Source organism: Notamacropus eugenii, chromosome 1 (genome assembly GCF_028372415.1).
Source record: "Notamacropus eugenii isolate mMacEug1 chromosome 1, mMacEug1.pri_v2, whole genome shotgun sequence".
NCBI lineage: Eukaryota > Metazoa > Chordata > Mammalia > Diprotodontia > Macropodidae > Notamacropus > Notamacropus eugenii.
The window spans coordinates 333,344,332-333,366,916 of record NC_092872.1 but is presented as its reverse complement, the minus strand read 5'-3'; the positions used below and the strand labels follow the sequence as shown (position 1 = coordinate 333,366,916).

The following is a 22,585-nucleotide window of genomic DNA, read 5'->3' as shown; positions in this document are numbered from 1 at the left end:
CTGTATTAAGAGATTGTGGTAGGCTTTTAGATTTATTGGCAGTCATCTTCCATTCTTTTGCAGTATCTTCTTCATTGATTCCTCTTCTTGTGCTCTATGATTTTAACTGGATTGTCTTCTTCCTATGCTCTTTGGTGGTTTTCGTCCTTTCTTTTCTCCTGATATTTTCCTTTTCTCTGAAGAAGATTGGACCTCAAAACTTTCTCAGTCTCCCCCTACATTGGGAAATTAGCTTTTCAACCAGTTTTTTGATTCAGCCTCAGTCCTTGACCCAAGTGACTTTTGGGGAGACAGGATTGGTCCCAGCTGGACACCAGTCCCCTTTCCTTTAGTCTAGGGGTAGCCTAGTTCTTTAGCTTCTGAACAACACCAGCTCTTTAGTTCTTTGGTTGAGCACAGATAATACAGGTACAGTGTGGCATTGTCCTTCTGTACCTTCCCCTCCTGCTGCTACACAACAGCTAACTGATAAAGTGGATAGAACATAGGGCCTGGAGACAGGAAGACCTGAATTCAAATCTGGCCTTAGTTACGTACTAGTTACCCTCGACCAATCACTTACCTTTCTTCTGCTTTAGCTTCCTCAACTATGAAATGAGGATTGTAATAGCACCTATGTTTCAGGATTGTTGTGAAGATCAAATGAGACAATAATTAAAAACACTTAGCACAGTGTGTGGAACATATTTAGCACTTGATAATTGCTTGTTTCCTTCCTTTCTCCTTCATAAGTGGTTGGGCTGAGTTGAGATCTCCTGTTTATTACCAGAGAATGACAGATTGAGGGTGGAGGCACAGTTTACCAGTAGAGATTGCATCAGCAGGGACACAAGCTAGTGGGTTGAGTTCTGCCAGAATGAGGAGGCTAGTGGAGGAAAGAGTATTGAGTAAGCAGATTAGAGATTAGCATTCTTAGTTGTTAATTCATAACACTACAGCCTTTTAATTGGGTTGAGCTTTTTTGGTGTCTTGGCCTGTTTAGATAACTGTAATTACTCTACCTCCAGTGCATAATTTTTCTTTTTGAGGAGTTTTAAAAAAAAGTTTCAATGGCTATTTTTTTTGCTGCATCAGTATTGCCATTGCCAGCCTCTCTACCCAACTAAATAAACAGAAGGTGGGGGGAACCTTTCTAACAAATAAGCCAAATCAAACAAACTGAATCCACACAATGGCTGAGTCCAAAAATATATCTCTTGAGCCTTGGGACAATCACCTCTTGGTCAGGAGGTAGATAACATGCTCCATCACTGTGCAATCAATCAATTAATCATTACTTTATTTATAAATTTATTTTATTGATTAACAGTGTCTCTTCAGAGCACTAGATTTTCAGGACACTGCGTGGCATCTTAGGACAAAATTCTAGATGCTAAAGAACCTCAGGAATTTCAAGTTGTCTGAACCTCATTGTAGTTATACAACCAGCCTGGGACTTTTACAAAGGCACCTCCATACTTGTTCCATCCAGACAGAGAGAAATCCCCTTCCTCATCATGTTGAGGGCTATGGTCTTCTTTTCCCATGCTGCCACTGGATTTGTACACTCCCTTTTTTATTGCCCATGGGCTGATGGCTGAATTTTTGTGCAGTTCTTGACTGGAAGAAGTCCCTTACTGTAACTTTCAGTCAATTTCTTGATCATTATTATCTGTTGTAAACTCCAGGCTTCTCTTGGAATAAGTACTGGGGAACTGAGTAGCCCCTCCAGCAATGGTTATTGTTACTCATTTTGGTTTGAAAACTACCTGTTCTTGTCCATTGTTCACTTATCTCTTATGGAATAGCTCTTGTTCTTATAAATTCTAATCAGTTCTTCATAAATCTTGGACAAACCTTTATCAAAGAAAATTGCTACACTTTTCTCAGTTAACTATTTCTCTTCTGATTTAAACAAAATTTTCCATTTTTCTTCCATGATCCCATCTATCCAAATTTTTGTTGATGGATTTCTATTCATAGTTACAAAATGTATTTCCTTCCCTGTTCTGCTAATTTTTTATGTGGCCTTTTATGTCCAAGAGTTGTATCCATTTGGAATTTATCTTGACATATGGTACAAAACGTCAACATCAACTTAATTTTCACTAGACTCATTTTCCTAGACATTTTTGATAGAATCTTTGGATTTATGTTCCTTATGGGGGTACAGAACTACTCCTTGGCAAATCATGGAGTATGTCTCAGAAAATGAGGATAAATTAGCTACCTTCGACAATCATAGGACAGATTGTTGTTGGGAGGAGGAATCTCTTTGTGCTGGCCTAAAAATGGATTTTCAAATAAGTATCATCAAAAATATACCAAATACTATATTTTAAAAATTAAATTTTTTTATTTTTAGTTCTCAACATTTACTTTTATAAGACTTTGAGTTCTAAAACTTTCCCTCCTCCTTATTCTCCCCCTCCCAAGATGGCATGCAATCAATCTGATATAGGCTATACATATACGATCATATTTAACATTTCCACCTCAGTCACGTTATATAGGAAGAATCAGAACAAAAGGGGAAAATCACAAGAAAGAAAAAAAGAGAAAACAGTATGCTTTAATCTGCATTCAGACTTCATAGTCCTTTCTCTAGATATGAATAGCATTTTTCATCATGAGTCTTTCAGAATTGTCTTAGATCATTGCATTGTTGAAAAGAGCTAAGCCTATCAAAGTTGGTCATCACACAATGTTGCTGTGACTGTGTACAATATTCTCCTGGTTCTGCTCTCTTCACTCGGCATCAGTTCATATAAGTCTTTCCAGGTTTTTCTGAAATTTACCTGCTCATCATGGAACAATAGGATTCCATTACATTCATATGCCACAACTTGTTCAGCCATTCCCCATTTGATGGGCATCCCCATAAATTCCAATTCTTGGCCACCACAAAAAGAGATGCTATAAATATTTTTGTGCACAAGGGTCCTTTTCCCTTTTTTATGATCTCTTTGGGATACAAACTAGTATTGCTATTGCTGGATTAGAGTATGCACAGTTTTAATACTATATTTTTTCAAAGACAGCAAGGGACAGTGGAAAGAGAACCAGAAAAAGACTAATATCTACAAATACTATACATTGTAAGTGAAAAGTACAGGAAAAAGTAACTGAATACTATATACATTTAATGACCAAAGTTGGACCCAAAGAAAATGCAGTAGGCCCTCCTTCTCCAATTTTGCAGAGATGGGAGATGATGGATTTGGAACATTATTTATAATCTGTCACACCCAGTTAATGTGTTGGTTAGTTTCACTGGATTCCTTTTCTCTCTTTTTTTTCTGCATTTTTGTTAAAAGAGATGTCTTGCCTGGTAGAAAAGTGGGGAAGGAGATACTAAGAAATGATGGACATGTAAAATCCAAAGATATTCATTAGAACATTTTAAAAAACATTTTTTAAAAAAAAATTTGAAAAAAGACTATTTGTAGAGTTATATGATAGGGAGAGGGAACTACACACACAGTCACACACACATACACACACACACACACACACATACATACCAGGAATTATAGTCCCAAGATTAAAATCTAAATTATATTTAGCCCTTCTTATAATAAAAATAATACATTAGAATATCGGAGGGAAGAAGTAAATATAGTCCCAAGTTATGTACAAAAATAGCAGTGCTCAATTGGATATGTGACTGCTTCATAGAAAGTTTTTATTATAAATTTCTAGATATTCAGAAATTTAAGAGGGGGCTTTTCTAAGGCTTCAGTAGCATATGTGTGTGCATACATATATATGCATTTGTGTATACACTATGTGTATATGTGTATGCATATATGCACATACAAAATATACATATATACGTATACATATACACATGCATGCGCATGTGCGCATGTGTGTCTGTGTCCATGTGTCTGTATGTCTGTATTCTAGGGCTGCTCCTCCAACCCCACCTGAACTAGTGGGATAGATTCACAAATTTTGGCTTCTTCTTCCCCATAAGGTTTTAGGATGTAATCCCAATTGTTTCGGGGAGACTTTTCTGATACTATTAGCCTGAAGACCTATTATCCCAATATCATTTGACCATTATCATCTCTACAATATCATTTAATCAGTGCTTAAAACCCCAATACAATTTTGACCAGCTGATTAGCTCTTTGATATTGCTGATAACCAATTACTACTAATAGCTTTTACAAAGTGAGATTTACCGAAAAAGAGTAACAAGTACAAAACTTCCTCTTGAACCAGGGCACATGCTGCTCTATGACTTCAGCTCTTTGGAAGAATAAGCTCAAAATTCAAGTGGAAATGACAAAGGATTCCTCCGAATTCTCTTCTGAGTACAGTACAGCCAATGAATCACTCCACTGTTGAAAAACAGCTGCCAGGTTTATCCACTAGATCAAGTGCTAGATCAAGCATAAGATCACTTACGGGCTGGGCTAGTCCCAAACCTGAGTCAGCTGCAGGGTTGACTCATGGTTGGGTTGAGTCAAGTAGGTTGCTCCTCAGGGGTGGCTCTTCCCTGGGCCTGTCTGCAGTAGTCATCTGCTCTGGTGGCTCTGAGAACCTGTAAAGGCTCTCCCAACCCTTCAAAACTCACATGGTCATAGCCTAACAACACACCAATGATAGAAGAAATAGCAGCGCCATATACTTATGGCCACTTTTCAAGAAAGAAAGAGGACAAGTTCCTCCACTAGATTCTTTTGAATGCACACTTAGTTCTGGCTCACCAATTAAAATAAAAGGCCTTTTCTTTTCACACAGCAAGTGGACAGGAAGCAGTCACAGAATACATATGCATGCTTTAAATCAGGGACAGGATCCCACCATCCTGGGTCATGATGAATTTCCAAAAGCTTGCTCCCTGAAGTATACAACTGGGTTGTCACTAAGTAGAAAAGATTTTACATCCATGTTCAAAGGAGCAGACCCCTAACAGCCAGCACCCCATTATATTTCCAGATAACCAAACCATACTTTACTGCTCTTAGTACAAGTTCTAGGATTTCCAAGATGTGGGGCAATTACTCAAACCAAACAGGAAAATGTCTAAGTGGGAAAACCAAGAGAACTCTTATGATTGCCTAATGCACTTGCTGTGAGTCATTATGAGACATGGCTGCAATTTGAATTTGCATATAGATATAAGACATAAGGCAGTAATATGATTTGCATATAGATGTGCATACAATCTGGAAAAAGGAATGGGGAAAGCTGCCTAAATGCAAATTTAGGTGTGAACCTTTCACATTGCCCCTGGGTAAGTAACTCTTTCTTACTTTCTCTTCACTAGATGAAGTCTGAAGTGCCTTTCCTCTTAGACTCTTTGATTCCTCTTTTCACTAAGAAATCCATGGTCATCATTTTTTGTATTTATTGCACACATGGAGCTATTTTAGGCTCCATGCAAAATTTACCAAGAAGTTTGCCCACTAGGATGTTACAATTCAGTATACTAAAAAATAACAGTTTTTTTTTTTTAAATTTAAATGATTATACATGGATGGATGAAGCAGATAGTGATCAACAAAATCAGGAAAATTTTTGTGGCCATGGGCAAGTTACTTAAAATTGCTTAAGACTTAATGAAGTCGTCAGAGACTACAAGTTATAAACATTTGCATCAGTAGAGGGAGTTTCCATGTTGGAAGATTTTACGTATTATATTTAAATGAAAATACAAAATACATTTAAAAGAGTTCATATGTTTATAGAAAGGCTTGGGTTGTTTCTGATTTAATATTTCAGAGACAATGTAAGAATAAGAACTGGACTGATTCAATGATCATTAACAGATTGTTCTTCCCATGTACCCAAATTTCAGTTTTTCGAATTACTTTTCTCCCTTCAACTTTAATAATCAATGTCTTACAAGCCTATCTTGAACCACTAGACAAAATATAATCTCATCAGTTCAGATGTCCAAATTCAAATTGACAATTTAATTTATCTATGAAAGATGAGATACTGCTTTTCTAAACTTTAGAAATGATTTATTCTATTTAATAAAAAAATGAAAAGTATTTTCCTATAAATCCCAGTGAATTCCAAAAAGAACTCTCAGTTACACAAATGTGGTGGGGGTCATCGACCTGAGAATTCCACATGGAGCTGGACATGCAATCTAGCTCCTTTTTGTAGGGTATGTACTCTGGACTCTTGCTAAAGGACATGTGTGAAACATTAACTCTTAACTGGTTCCTGTTACTAGGTCAAAGACAATTTGCCACTGAGCCAGGAAAAGTCACCTACTTGGTACACTTTAGAAGAAACAAGGAGAAAAGCTCCAATTTCCATTTTATACACGTTGCTTTGGAACTCTGTCACATCTCTTGAACTTTTCCCTCCCTGCCTGCTCCTAAGAGGGATGGTGGCCTGCAGCTCAAGCATATGACGATGAGAGCACATGCTTGCCAACTGGGCCTGAGTGCATGACTGCATTCTTTAACCTTTGTGTTTCTTTCTTGAACACAGATCTTTGAACAAAATAAGTGATCCAGAGAGATGGGCCTCACAAAACACAATAACTTATACCACTCATTGTATATCCTGCTATTGTGGCTTGCCCTGGGTTCACTGATGGTGGACATTGACCTAGAATGAGAAGTAGGCTCCTCATTCTCACACCTGTTGGCTCATTAATTTCCCACTCTGGCACCTTGGGGATAATTTGTCTACAGCTCTCAATTAGCATTCCTTAAAAAAGGCAGGAGTCATAAAAAATAGGATACAACATGAATCAGGTATGGGACAAGAAGTTGGTTCCTGCATAGAAAGCAATAATAGATATAAACAGAATTACACATACATCAGCAGAACATGAGAAACAGGAGCAAGGTGTATAAGTATAGTAAGTATAACTACTCATACGGTCTCCTGGCTTTGTAAGGCTATTAAAACAGGCATTTTACATTTCACTTCAGCACTGGGCAACGTGCACTTACACAGCCAACCTGAGAAATCTTTCTATTGGCCTCTGTCTAACGCAGATCTTTCTCCTACTGTCAGTCACTGACACTTTCGGGACACCACAGCCAGTGGCATTCACAGGCCTCCCAGGACCTTCAAACCTTTCAGAATTCACAAACACACATATGTTTTGAGGTTGCATCTTGGCAACTTCAGTGACAGAAATGCAAAGGACAGGTGTGATGCCATCCCAGGTATAAGCTTTGCTAGCTAGGCCAGAGAGATGTTTATGGCCACATAGATCCAGGTGCAGGAATGAGGCCAGTTGTCCTGCCCCACGCCCAAAGCAGTTGTCACACTTCAGAGCTGAAAGGAAGAGTGTGGTTAGAGAGGTGGGATATCCCTTTTGTATATCCACTGATTTCCAGGCTTGTAGTTAATTGAGGAAGTCTTCAACACATGCACTAAGTCACAAATGGCTGGAAGTAGCCTCTTTCCATTCTTCCATATGACTATCAAAAATGGCAAATGAGCATTCTCCAAGGGGAAAAGGCAATTACTATACAGTCCTTGAGTACAGTCATCAGGCCTTCCTCGTTAGCCCAAGAATTTCTGGGTTCTTGAGTCAATGGCAGCTGCCCACTAGGATACCACTACACCAACTTCTTGGAAGAGAACTTTGTTAGGACAGTGCTGGTCTAAAGTGAAAGCGATAGAACTATTCAGCAGTGCCACAAAGTGCTTTTGCCTTTTGGGAGATTATCATAATGGTAATGGGTTACTGTTTTATATTTTCAATATTTATTAATACATGACCATGAGTCTTCTGGGTTCTTTAGAGGTAGATAGGTGGTACAGTGGATAGAGTGTAGGATTTGAAGACCTGAGTTCAAGTCTGTCCTCAAACACTTACTGACTGTGTGACTCTCAGCAAGTAAGACCCTAACCTCTCTCAGACTCAGCATCGTCACATAAAAAATGAGGATAATAATAATACCTATCTCACAAGGTTGTTGTGAGGACCAAATGAATATGTAAATCTTAAAGTTCATACATAAGTTCTGCCTATCATTATCATCATTATTGTTATTATGTTGAGGAAATAAATGCCCACTTTGACTTTCTGGAAAGGTATCTATTAACCCCTTTTCGGGAGATGCCAGACATGAGAGCAGGAAAAATCTGACTTACCTTTTTGAGATCAAATCATCCTCAGAATAAATCTGAGTTCCATATAAGTGAAGATCAAGGTTCTTTTGTGTGAGGGAGCTTCCTGAACCACAGCAAACACAAATAATCAGATATCCATTATATCTGATATCCAGATAATCCACACCTCAAGTTTCCTTCTCATTCCAGTCCATCCTTTACTCAGCTGTCAAATTGATCTTGCTAAAGTACAGAGGTCTAAACATGTCACATATCACCCCCTATTCCATAAACTCCTGTGGCTCCCCATTACCACCAGGATTAAATAAAGTCCCCTTTTTGGTTTTTAAAACCTTTCATAGTCTGGTCCCTTCGTGCCTTACATCTTACTCCCTTTGTAACACTGGTTTCCATAATAGACTTCTCTCACACATCACTCCATCTTAAGGCTCCATGCATTTTCACTGTCTGTCCCCCAGTCCAATAATCGTCTCTCTCATCTCTGTTGCCGGGCTTCTCTAGCTTCCTTCAGATCCCAGCTAAAATCCCATCCCAATTCCCCTTAATGCTAGTGCCTTCCCATGGACCCTTCCATCTAGTGACCCTGGCCTCTTTGTTCTACAAACAAGATACTCCATCTCTTTATTCCTGGTATTTTTTCTGGCTATGTCTCCTGCCTCCACTATGACCATAGACATCCCTGGTTTCCTTTAAATCCCAACTAGAATCCCACTTCTACAGGAAGCATTCTCTAATTCCTCTTAATTCCAGGACTTTCCCTCTTTTAATTATGTCCAATTCACCCTGCATGTTGTCTCCCCCATTACACTGGAAGTTTCTCAAGGGCAGGAATTACCTTTTGTCTCTTTTTGTAGGCCCAGCACTCACTGGCTCACTCCTGGAACATGGAAGAGCTTAATAAATGTTTACTGAATGAAGGAATGAATCTCTCCAAGTTATCTAACATATAGCTTGTTTGTACCTATTTGTGTGAATATGTTCTTTCCCATTAGACTATAAGCTTAGTGTATGGTGAACCCCCAGAGGAGAGTTGAGGGACAACCCACAAGCTTTTCTAAGGATCAGCAAACCTACAGAGATCAGAAAAAAAATCTGTTCATATGTGGAATCAAGCCATAAATAGCCACCGGGCTGGATGGAGACACCCAGTTTCATAAAAAAGAAAAAAAATCAATCCTTTAGATTTTGCTTATTCATTGAGGAATACTTTGTACAGTGGTGGTTCTGAGAGTTCCCAGAACTTAACTACTTAGCTCTTACCACCACTGCTTCACTACACTTACAAAAGCACTCAAGTCACAAATGAGTAGTAATATTTTAATGTTTTACATAGAACCAACTTTAAATAGACACAACATATACACAAATACATAAAATTTAAACAAGCATCATTTGAATCAAACACAGTATAATAAGTGCATCAAATTCTAAAAATCCTAACAATAAACACAATCTAAGGTCAAGGGAAACTAAGAGGTATATTCGAAGGACAGCTCACAGGAAAAACCAAACAGGTAGCAGGCTAATCACTTTGACTTTGCTACGGAGAGACAGGAATAGCCTATGGCTTTTTTCTCTTTTGGCCCTGCAGCAAAACTCTCTAAGAGAGGACATAAACGAAAAGGAAAATGAAGCTCAAATGACTACAGAAAGATGAATTTTACAGCTAAAGATTTCTTCTGTCCTCCAGTTCATATTAGTGTTTGCTTTAAAATAATATCAAACAACTCAGACTTGGTTTTTGAGGCTTTAAAATCCTACTTTTAAAAGGTCAGGTCAAAATACTGAGTGAAAGAAACAACTGAGAAATCATTGTATAAATTTAGGGGAGAGGAACAGAGGTGCTACCAATTGAGACAACACTGATTTGGGGGGTTTTTTTGTTTTTACTTAGTTTGCAATTTGTTTAGCTTCTGAAAGTCAGGGAAAAGATATTCATTACTAGAAGTAGAGATTGTTTTTTAAAAAGTCTTTCATCTTACCTTCTAAAAAGCGAAATGGATTAGAAACAGAATAATATAGCTATGCAATGATACACTAGTTCAATACATAACTAGACACTTGCTTTTAAATTGATTCTTAGATCATGATAACTTAATCCTTTTCTTAGTAATGGGACATATTTGAAGAACAAATATTTAAGCTTCAGAAAGAAGACAAAAACCTACAATTACTGAACTCATAATCCAATAATGTCTCATCAGCAACAACAAAAAAATATTTTTTAGTTTGGGCTTTTTTGTCCCTGTGATATCAAATTCAAGTTGTCCATTAATAAAGGAAAACCTTCCTAAGCTGAAATAACCTCCACCAACCAGTGACCAAAAGGTTGCTTGGCTCATCTGTGTCACACTGAAGACAACATGTTACTACGACACACGAACAGTAGTAATAGTTCTGCCGGTGCTTTTACAAAGACCACTGACAGAAGCTTTCATTGGAATGTTGGTCATGGATTAAAAACACTTATAGTTGAAAGACTCAGCTATAAGTCTTGGGTCCATGGAGTCTGTGATTCTGTAGACTTGGAAAAGATAAAATTGTTCAAGTTTCCTGGAAATATTTATAAAAATATTTTGTGAAATTAATGATCTGTAGTCAAACAAAAATATTGAGTCTCCTACATGCAACATAAATCCTAATTAGTTTCAAAAGACAGACCAATGTAGACTATTATTTGGAGCCTCAATAACACTAAATCTTACTAAAAATGATTTTAAAATCAATATTACCACAATCTAAATACTGTGATATTCTCATCAAGGCACAGAGAGTTAAATGTATAAATCCCTGCATGTTGACATGAGAATATATCTGTAAACAATTCTAGGAAACAATTCCTGGCAGTTGAATAAAAGAACAGTGTTTTTATAACTAATTCATAAGAAAATCCAAAGTATGGATATTTAACAATTCATAACCAAAGGCACAACTTGGTCAAAAATAAGTAAACGTAGGAAAATTTTTTAAAATTATTATAAATGACAGGTTTAATTGACACAATAAAGCAAGCATTGCTAATTGTCAATCAGCACAGCAATGCCACAGCATATTTAGATATTTTTTTTAAGCACTTAGAGAACTGGCACCATTTTAACTTACTACGATCAATATAATTTCCCCCAATATTCCTTCCCTGATGATATCATAAGTATACTATCAGGCTATTCTGATAAAGTAAATGCCCTTCTGGGTCCTAGTATCCCCAGTTTATTTGGATGACAGTTTTATGAATTTTAAACTTAACGGGCAACTTTCTCCCCCATTACTGCTAAAAAGGTGGCAAGGATAAACCACAGGGCTTCTCTATTTTTTTTATTTCCTATAAATAATTTTCAGTGACAGTTAATGACAAAAGAGATCTCACTACTGCAACACTTTTAAATATAATGTACAAACAGACAATGCCACTAGCAGTACAATCTTCAGATCATATTTCATATGCATCCGATTCAGTTCTTAATGAGTGTTAAGAATTCTTCCCGGGTCTTTGGATCTTCCCGGAATACACCCAACATGGTGCTGGTAACAGTTTTGCTGTTCATTTTCTGTACCCCTCGCATTACCATACACATATGTCTAGAATACAAAATGACAAAAAAGGTTTATGGGAAAAGGTAGTTTTTCTTTAAAATAAAGAGTGTGCCACAATGCAAAAGACTAGATAATGTTACTTGCATATTTCCTTCTCAGGCAAATTCTGCTTGAAAAGGTGATTTTCAAAAACTTCATATTCATTGTGACTATTCTAGAATTTCACAAGATAGGAAGAAAAAACTTAAATCATATCAGGATACATTTTGTTAGAAGGAGAAAAAAGAAAAAAAAATTCTTAGTAAAAGTAGAATCAATGACCTGTGGACTAACGTACATACAACTTAGAAATAAATCCAGATTTCTCAGAGAGATCTGAGTACTGACTCTGGGGTCAAAGAATCAGGGTTCAAATCCTACCTCTGATACTTTGTGACCTTGGAAAAATTACATATCCTTTGTAAGTCTCACTTTCTTCCCCTGTAAAATGAAGTTATGGAACTAAAAGACCTGTATGGTTTCTTCCAATTCTAAATCTATGCTCCTGAGACTTTTGCTTCCTAAGCACAAGTAATATCATACATTCTTGAATGCTCACATTATCTAATAGTGTATTTGCATTTTCAGAAGCATCATGAAAATGGCCAGACAGAAGTGGAAGATGGTTAATGTTAATCATGAGAGTATCTGAGGATCAGAGATAACATGTGTAAAGCAGATGATAATGATGATGATGGTGTTATTATGATCCAGATACATTATCCATGCTGACTGGGATATATGCTTATAGGATATTCTGAAACCATACTGGTTAAATCCTGAACTTGACTCTAACTTGCAAATAAAATATATAAATAGCAGCTAAAGAAAACAAAAACAGAAAAATGGTAGTAGTATGTTTAATTCTACACCTTAAAATAATGTGTGACATGAAATAATACACTCACCGTGGCATAACTCAGGAAAAAACTGCCCAGAACACTGAGTATTCTCCCTTTTTACGTAGAAATAAGCAATTCATTTAGCAGGTAATATACTTCTCCATACACTTCTAAAAATGGAATTACCCCTAACAGATCTTGATATCACAGACAAAATTTTTAGTAAGATTAAGTAAGATTTAGTAAGATTAGTAAGATTAAGGATTAAGGAAGATCTTGCAATAAGGAAAGTCTTGTGCCTTTTATATATAAATACAACTGTATGTGAGTAAATATTAAAAATGATATTATCAATGCGTGCTGGGCATCCACTAGCTGCTCAGAAGAGGAGTTGGCATTAAATACAAAGCTGACACTGTTGTAGCCAAGGCAACAATCTTTTAGCACACTGTGACATCACAAAAGAACAGATATTAACTTACGTTGCTTCAACAACCACTCCAACTCCAGCTGGCCGCAGGGCTTCTGTGACTGCTACTGCAATTTGTTTTGTAAGTCTCTCTTGAACTGTGAACGTGACAGAGAATTCAATTTGGGGGGTGGATACAAACATTTTATTCCTTGCTACAGTGATTCATACATGCTCTGGGTGGGAACACTGCAGATAAATACACACGAGATGTCTGTTAAGATTTATTTTTTGGAATCTTTAATTGAGATGCACAGCTTAGAAGATTTCTTCCATTTGTAAGTTTGAGGTAACTACAAAAAAGAAGCAACAGAGCAGTCACAAAGGTTTCAAAAGCATCTGTTCAAAGTACACGTTGGGTTTACCTAAAGAGCTTGGTACTTTTATCTATGCTGGCTTTCCTCATCTTTGGAGCATTTATTTGTAAAACCTTAAATTAACTTGAGCTTGCTGAGGTAAACTTACCACGGCAAAATACAAAGTCCATATAGTACAGATTTGTAACTTCTGAAGAGTCCTTAAAGTCAAAAGTCAGTGTCCCTTGGTTTATTTAGAGATGAGAACATTCTTCCCAGTGCACCAGTGGGCACATTATCTTAGTCATGGTGCCATGGGAAACTGGTGCAAGCATGCTACAGACTCTTAAAGCTCATTGTTTCAGGACACTGACGGCTGCGTAGCAGCCTCCTTAGATCCTCATGCATCTAAGGCACTCTGGTTAACCAATCACTAAACATTTATTAAATAGACACTAAGCTGTAGAGGTGGCAACAGCATTAACATATTATGGGTTCTGAACATCTACCTCCCATATGCCTTGGCTCCTGGGGGTATCTGAGGTTGTTTCCACTTCCTACCCCAAAAGGGGCTGGATGAATATTCTTTCTCAGGAGTGATCTTTAGCACCAGAACCAAGTGCCAACTGCAGAATTAACAGGTATCTATTAAGAGGCTCTGGAAACAAAATGGGAATCTTTTCTGTCTGGCTCAGAGGTGATATTAGATTAGCCAGGATGGATTTGGACTTGATACACATCTCTCTTAAAGAGGCCCATGTAACCATCAAGACCAATAGGCAGACAGAGTTGAAAAGAGCCACTTCCACAGGATGGTACATAAAAAGGAAAAAGAATTCAATTTCAGGAGTGGCTCTTAGAAAGGATCTGAAGTCCCAAAAGATTATTTATACTTAATTATAATGATACATTATGCTTAAGGAATTGATACAATTGTTTACTAAGCAACTACAAAAATCAAAGAACTATGCTAGGTGCTAGAGATAAATAGTGAAAGCAGAATAATCCCTGTCATCAAGGAACTTCAACTAGACTGAATGTTTAATAATATAATCTTTGTCATAAAGTGTCTCCCTAAATTACCCATGTCAACACTAAGATATCTAACCTGTCTATTATTCATAGTTACCCCAATGTTAATAAAAAAAGCATTTGTGAGTATATAACTGAATGATGGTCTAGTATCTTTCTCACAAGTCATTAACGAAAATTTGTGATATAAAAACAGAAAACTCTGGCATAATTCTATTCAGCTAGTTACTTAATATTTCAATTCATATAATGAGGAAAACATTTGGACAGTTTACCTTGTAATCTCCGACTATAGATTTCCACAATCCTAGAAAATAAAAATTCATTTTGATGATTCTCATAAAGTTTGAATGAAAATCTGATATCATAAGATAAGGAGATCTCTTTATATAAAACTCACTATAATACTGAACACAGAACACTCAGTACGGTAGGAAATGTAATTCTTAGGGCTTAAGAAGTGACTGAAATCATAGGCAGACTAGAGAAGGTTAGTTGCATTAATAAAAATAGGAAAAATATCTTATTTATTTGATCCAGTAGGTAAAAGTCTACTCATTTATTTCCATTTGTTTCCAATGATGGTAAAAATTAGTGGCTGGTAATAAAAGTCAAGTTTTTAACCAAACCTGGAAGCTTCCCAGTAAGCTCAGAAGTAAGATCCAAGCATTATAATTAATTATAATATTTAACAATTCCAGCTACAAGTTAAAAATAAAGAGATGGTCTGTTTACTAATTAATAGCAGGCCATCCTCAAGTACACCAACTAAACCTATTAGGATAATCAAATTTGAGCCCATTATATCCTCCCTTTGATATATCTTTATAAGAAAGGTCCATACAAGCACCTTTAATTTTCCATAAGCTTTATAATACTAGATTATGTCTTGAATTCCTCAAAGGAACTCCAAAAAATGGAAGAAAAAAAAAACCCCAATGAGTTCCATAGAAGAAATGTCAAGACACACGTACATCTTCCTTCACGGTGGAGAGGTAGGGGACTAACATGACAAAACACTGTACAGCAAATAAGAAACAGTTTTGATGGTGGATTTTTTTTTTCTTAACTGTTTTTCTTTGTCCCAATCAGGACCAGAAGGCCTATGAAATTGAGATAAAAGGCAGCAATAAAACATTTTGGAAAAAAAATGATCAGAGCAGAGAGATTTAGGGAAGGTTGAGGTCTTAAGTTCATGATAACATTTGAAATATCAAAGGCAGATTTGGGAGTCCTTATGTTATCTACTAGTAAGCTATTCCTAATCTTTGCGTGTGTGTGTGTGTGTGTGTGTGTGTGTGTGTGTGTGATGTGTTCCTTTGGTAGTCTGATGAAGCCTATGAACCCTTTTTCATAATGGTTTTTTTTAATACATATAACAAAATCCATAGAATTACAAAGGAAAACAATGATATTAAAATAGCTACAAAAATCTTTTTTTAAAACAAGTTCATAGCCTCCCAGGTTAAGAACCTCTGGCCTAAAGTCTTTAAAAATCTAAAAGGAGATAAACTTACTTGCTTTGAAAATATAGGAAGTGGAATACAAAAGGAAGTTAGAAGGTGGGAGTAAAGATTGGAGGCAACAATAAAACTTTTTCGAAAACAAATAAATATGTACTCTTTCCCCCTCTCCAAAGTTACACTGATGACATGTCAGCTAGAAAGTATCTTCCAGTTACAGAAATGGTAGTGTTGGATTTAAGGGTAGTATGCTCATTCATTAACCACTCTCCAGCTTACAAAGGCCCTTAATATATATGTGTGTGTGCATGTGTATGTATGTATATATACATGTACATATATATACACATGTATACATATATACATATATAGTTTTATCCTCTTTACCTTGAATATAAATGAAACAAAACTATGATAATTTCGTTTAAAATAAAAACACTACTTTCAAATGTGTTTTCTTGGTTCTGTGAATCCTTACAGAAAGTTCTATCCCATAAAATGTGTTATTTCTTCTAAAAGTTGGCTACAACCTATCTTTTCAGCTTTATTTATAACTTTTCCACATGAATACCCTCTTTCAGCCAAATTGTTCAACAAGTTCACTGCTCCCTGTCCCCCACACTTCCAGCTCTTTGCTACTTCCAAGCCTTTGTTCACAAAATGTCTCTTTCATCTGTTGTCTTTGAAATCATCCCAGCCTAGCGCTCTCCCTCCTATTAACTCTGAGAGGAGCTATTACCCATTTGCTACTTTCTTACTGCCTTGTATTTTTAATTATCATGTCCATTCTCAATAAGAGAATGGGTTAGAGAACTGTTTTATGATTCTCTAAACTATCTCTTCCTCTCTCCGAAAGCCTTGCTTGCACGTTACAGGTGCTCAAATAGCGATTAATAATGCTGAAGCGGGGCACTACAATATTCTGAATCAAAGAAAGGGTCAGTTAAATTACAATTATGAAGCAAAAAATAAGCCAAATTCACATTTACTTAGCAAAGTTTATTCACAACCCCCTTTGTAATCAGTATAGCAAACAGAATTGTTCCCTTTTAACAGATAAAATAGATAAGATTCAACGATGTTTACAAAGTGAATACACAGTTAATCCAACTACACTTGAACCCAGGTTTCCATTCTAGTCTGACTCTTTTCTGCTATCACCACACTGATTCTCTATTAAAGAAGATGACTATAATATTTCACATTTCTGTTCATCCAGTCTCCTTCCTTCAAATTTCCAAGTAGCAAGGACTGGATTCATTTGACATTAAGCCCTACTCTAAAAAAAATTTCTTTAAAAATACTTTCTATTAATGGGAATATAAACTGCTGTGCAGGTCAGCTTCTTATTTAATCTTTTAAAAGCTTTTCTTTGAAATCCATTCCCTCCCCTAGATAACAAAGGGATTAATCCCCTCTTAACCCAGAGTTAATGTTTATTATTTACTCCTTGACGGAAACACAGTTTCTAGAACTCCCTATCTAGAAAATTTCCCCAGTAGATATTCTACCTACAATATAACAGGGTTTTTTTTTAGAGAATGCTACACTAATCAAGGGAAAGCTATGAATATATTTATTATATCCTGCCTTATGGAATCTGAAATTTATCCATAAGAACTATTCTCAGTCAATAAGCATTTATTATTCAATGCCTACCATGTCCCAGGCATATAGTAGATAGACTCTTCTGCTGATCAATGACCCAAGTTAGGATGCTTTCTTGTGGTTTCAAGAGTCTTGATTTACTAAAGAGATTGCAGTTCTTATACTGTCTAACCTCAGGGTCAATACACAGAATACTATGAAACTACATTGACCTACGTGACTAAACAAGGATCTTCTGAAGTTAAGGATAGGTAAAGGAACTGAAATAATTCTCTCTTCCTTCCTAGTTCACTTTCCTCTATCTCTACAGAAGAATAACAGTAAAGTAGAGAATGGTCAAGCATAGTTTCCACCCCCACTCAGAAGAAATAGAATTAAGGTACAGTATCTTTTTTAAAAGGACCCATCCAATTTGGATTGATTTTTAGCAACAAGGATTTGCTTTCTGGTTAGCCCTCCAACAATCTGAAATCCAATTAACCAAAAGACCCCTGTCTCCTAAGTATTCTGAGTAAAAGAACACCATTCCTCTTTAGTACCCCTCTTCTAAATCTATTATTAACAAATGGAAAGGTTTGTTCACTGAGTCTCCCTGCACAGAAGCTGTACTGCCCTACTGAGATGGCACCGTGGATAGAGCACTGGGCGTGGAGTCAGAAAAAACTGAGTTCAAATCCAGCATTGGACAATTACTAGCTGTGTGATCAGACAATCTCTGCCTCCATTTTCTCCACTATATAATGGAATTAATAACAGCACCTACAACTCAGGGTTGATGTGGGAATAAAATGAGATCATATTTGTAAAGCACTTAGTACTTAATAAATGCTTATTTTCTTCTGAACTATAGCTAACTGAGTAAGGCTGCCAATTCTAATTCTGTCACTGTGGCTCAGTGATCTAACCTCAGATAGCGATTCTATCTCTTGATTTCACATTTTTCATTTGAAAAATGGGTAATTCATGCAATTAGTCATAAGACATCTCTTTCTCACCATGCTTCTTTATTGGGCCATAGAAATGGGAGCAGCATTACAAAATGAGTAACGATCTTAAAAACCTGTGTTCACATTTAGCCTTTGACACTCATAGGCTGTGCGAAGTCAGGTGAGTCATTCATCCTCTCGGCGCTCTCAACAATTCTCTAACTATGCTTTGTAGAGAAGGTACTGACCAGCATTGATAGAAGTTTCTTCAAATGGAACTGTTCTTAATCAATGAAATTAGGCCCAGGCCCTATTATAATTCCCCTTCTCAAATTTGGCCTAAAAAGATGCAATAATTCTGTTTTATTCATTTTAATAAATGTATAGTAGTAAATTGAGATCTAACCCTAAATTATAAGCTTAAGTGATTACAATTACAAAAATAATACTATTTCAATATGCCTCACCAGACGGTAATCATTAAAAGGCAAAAGTCCTATAAATCCATTTCATTAATAAGCATTACTTCCAAAACAGTACTTACCTAGCAAGCTTGCTGAGGCCAAGGAGTTGTTTGTTAGGAAGATAACCTATATGAACCTGTTGATCAGAAAACCATTAATTAAATCAAAATATTATACTATGCAAATAACAAACCAGTTATTATAAAGTATAAATACATGAAGACACTTGAAACTAAAGTATGTCTAAAAATCCAGATTACCTAGAAAGCCATGCATTTTTGCAAATAACAGAAAGATTTAGAGTAGGCCCACAATAAAAAGAATGAGCAATAAATCCAGGAGAATTTAGGTCTCTTATTCATTACATGAGATGATCCTATATTTGCCTTGATCAGTTAAACTTATAGGGCTTTTCTCAAAGACTATCTATACCCACAAAACTAATATTCTCATGAAGTTAGGAACAATATATGTAACAACAGCAAATCCCTTTCATTTAAAAAATATAAACGTATCCATAATAGAGTAACAAAGTCATTCTTACACTGAATGCTACCATGTAATGTAAATGGGAAACATGGTCCCCATCTTCCCATCTTACCTGGTACAGTCACAAGATATAGTCACCACTTTAACGTTATTCCTTTACAAAAAAAGGAACATGTCTTTCTGAGTCAGAAGCTAGCAGCAGCTCTGGGAAAACAACTGACCACAGCATTGTAGAGCTTTAAAGAGGTGGGCCATGGAGTCAGTTTGGATGTTCAAGTTAGTCAAAGATACATCCAGCTGTCAAAAAGAACCCAGTCACCTACCACCTCTGGGCAAGGAAGACAGGATTTTCTCTCATCCCTCCCTCTCTTTGGGTTATAGTATCAAGGAGTAGTGAGTGCTACTTGCCCAGAAAGAGACACCTTACCTAGCAGTTGGAAAATCAGTTGGAAAATCAGTTCTAAGGAGTTTGACACACAACTGAGGAAGCAGAAAGACGGTCATCCCAGAGTAGAAGCAGCTTTAAAGGGTGGGACCTCTGGGGGCAGAAAAGGGAGCTACCTATAGACTTCGGAACATCCCTATCCCTAGAAATCAAGAGTCACTCTTTGGAGAGCAACAGACTCTGGGAGCCCAGATGAGTCACTTGCCCATTAAAGATACTTCTACCAGAGAGAGGGCTATTAGGATTACAAAAAGAGAGAAAAAAGCAGTGAGCAGCCTTTTCCACATATGTTTCCTACAGATATGGTTTTCTATCATTGTTGTCTGTTCATCAATCAACAAACACTTGCTCAATGCTTTCTATATTCAGGGCACTGGGTTTAAGCCCTGTGTCAGTCACAATATAGAAACAGTCTCAGCTTTCAAGAAACCATCATACTAATGGAGGAGCCAAGAGGTTCCTGTATGTGTGTATATACGTATATACGTATATACGTATATACGTATATACGTGTGTGTGTGTATATATATACACACACGTATATATACATGTATATGTATATATATTTACATAAATATGTATATGTACATATACACACCCACATATATGTATATATAATATGATGTATCATCCTATATACATATGTGTGTATATCATGTATGTATATATCTCACATATACACAGATATATACATGATAAATGCAGAGCAGATGGAAGGTGAGCTTAGAGGATAAGACTTTAATGACTGGAGGTGTGGGGAAGGATTCATGAAGACAAGGACACTTGAACTGTGACTTGAAAAAAATCCAGGGATGTCAAGAGCCAGAGGTGAGGAGAGAAGGCATTCCAGGCATGGAGAACAAATGGTGCAAAGGCAAAAAGGTGAGAGTTGAGTGTCATGCAAAAGAACAGCAAATAGTCCGAAGCAGTTGGCTTGTAGCGAGCACAGAGGGCATTGAATGTCAGAAGATGGAAAGGGAGGAAGTGACCAGGTTATGAAGAGCCTTCAATATCACAAAGGGGACTTTATATTTGGCCTTGGAAGTAATAGGGAGCTACTGGGGTTTATTGAGGTTTACTGAGTTGGGGTGGGAGGTGGTGACATGGTTAGATTAACAACCTTTAGAAAATCTACTTTGACAAATGAGATAAGTATATGTTGGGGTGGGGAGAGACTTGAGTCAGGGTGACAAATGAAGATGATATCGTGATAGAGAAAAGAAGGGATGGAAGCTTGGGTGTGAGTGGAGAGAAAGGGACATATATGAGGGATATTATGAAGGTGAAAATGATAAGATTTGGCATTGTATTGGCAATGTGAGGGTAGCATGCCCTCAGCAGTAATGGAGAAGTCTAGAAGAGAGGGAGAGGGAGAGATACAGGTTCTATTTTGGACATGCTCAGTAAGAAAAGCCAGTGAGACATCAATTTAGACCTGTCCAGTTGGAGATGTAGGACTGGAGATCAGAAGAGAGATTATGGTTGGATTTGTAGATCTGTGAATCATCTGCATAAAAATGAGAACTGATCTCATGGAAGCTGATGAGGTTACTAAAAGTGATAAAAAGAGAAAAAGGAATACTCACTAGTTATGTGATCCTGAACAAGTCAATTTGCCTTTGACTTTAATTTCCTCATCTATAAAATGAGAGAATTGGACAATATGGTCTCTAAGTCTCTTCCAGCTCTAAAACTTTGATTGTGTGACCTATGAGAAGAGGGTCAAGGACAGAACCACAGGAATAGGAAAAGCACCAAGAGAGCAGTGTCATGAAAACGCAGAGGAGAAAGTGACTTGTATAAGAAAGTAATCAGCATTGTCAAATGCACTGTGGGTACTTTGGGAGACTGCACCTCAAGTTCATGGTTTTATAGCTACTGTCTTCTAGCTACAGCTCTTCCAATGCCATCTTAGTAAATTCCTCTGCTAAGAGCAGACTGCATATACAAGCCGTTAATGGAAAGGACAACAGTGGAGGTTTGTGAGTTTTAGAAGTGGGCACCCAAAGGGTTCCTGACAGTAGTAACCACGGTTATGGTTAAAGTTTTATTTGCAGCTTTCTAACAACTGCCATCTTCTGAATTAAGGAAGCAAGATGAACCTTCAACTACTCTTCATGAATACAAGTCCTATCCCAGTTAAGTCTTCACAGGGAGGAAGTACAGTATACTGGTTAATGTGTTCACCTTGGAGTCAGGAAGACTTTGTCTCTGTCACATACTGCTTGAATAACCCTGGGAGAGCCACTAAATCTGCAAGAGCCCTAGGCATTGACATCTAAAATGCTACCTGAACATATTTAATTATGTGCCTCATAAAATTAATTTTTTATGCTTGATACTGAAACAAGCCAGTTAGATTAGGCTCCTTTTATTTGGAGAAGAGAAAAAGAGGGAGAGAAATTTGTAGATAAACGACAGCCAGAGAGACTCACTATCCATCCATAAGTACAGCTCCTAACTCCAACTCTGTGAACCCCCATACTTAGGCTTATCTGTTTAATCTAAGACTAGTACACTTTCAAAAGGTATATAGTGCTAGTTGCACCAAACCTTGGTATAAAATTCCAGCGACCTCTAATATAGATGGTTCATTCAGACCCAGTCATTTGGCTAGATGGGCTAATTCTAGGGCTCAGCTATCTATATAGACTACTTTACTCGTCATGTACCAGGTCAAAGTGGGAATCCCAGTCATTGCAGTATGGTAGAGAAATGCTCACTTCTTATAACCTCTTTGTAAGAGAGAGTAAAATATATCTATTAAAACTGTGTATATTATCAGTAACCCTTCTGGTTAGGTCAATGGCATGTGGCTTTGTCTACATTCCTTACAATCTTGAGCCTAACAAAAATGAGTACAAAGCATAGCAATTCCCTGAATGATCCCTCTCATGGGTTTAAAGAAAATACCATTTTACTGTTCATGTAA

At 36.9% G+C, this 22,585-nt stretch overlaps 1 protein-coding gene across 2 annotated transcripts in view; it reads right to left on the bottom strand.

Annotated features, from left to right (window-relative positions):
* Window positions 1-9,349: 9,349 nt before the first annotated feature.
* The window catches only part of GCH1 (GTP cyclohydrolase 1), a 67,698-nt gene continuing 54,462 nt past the window's right edge, over window positions 9,350-22,585 (bottom strand). The window contains exons 3-6 of one of the 2 annotated variants that reach the window (XM_072629805.1): window positions 18,800-18,855; window positions 14,534-14,565; window positions 12,944-13,028; window positions 9,350-11,625 (exon numbers count right to left, since the gene is read on the bottom strand). In XM_072629805.1, coding sequence (XP_072485906.1) covers window positions 11,499-11,625; window positions 12,944-13,028; window positions 14,534-14,565; window positions 18,800-18,855 — 300 coding nt within the window. In that variant the 3' untranslated portion in view covers window positions 9,350-11,498. The other variant, XM_072629806.1, reaches the window with a different exon arrangement.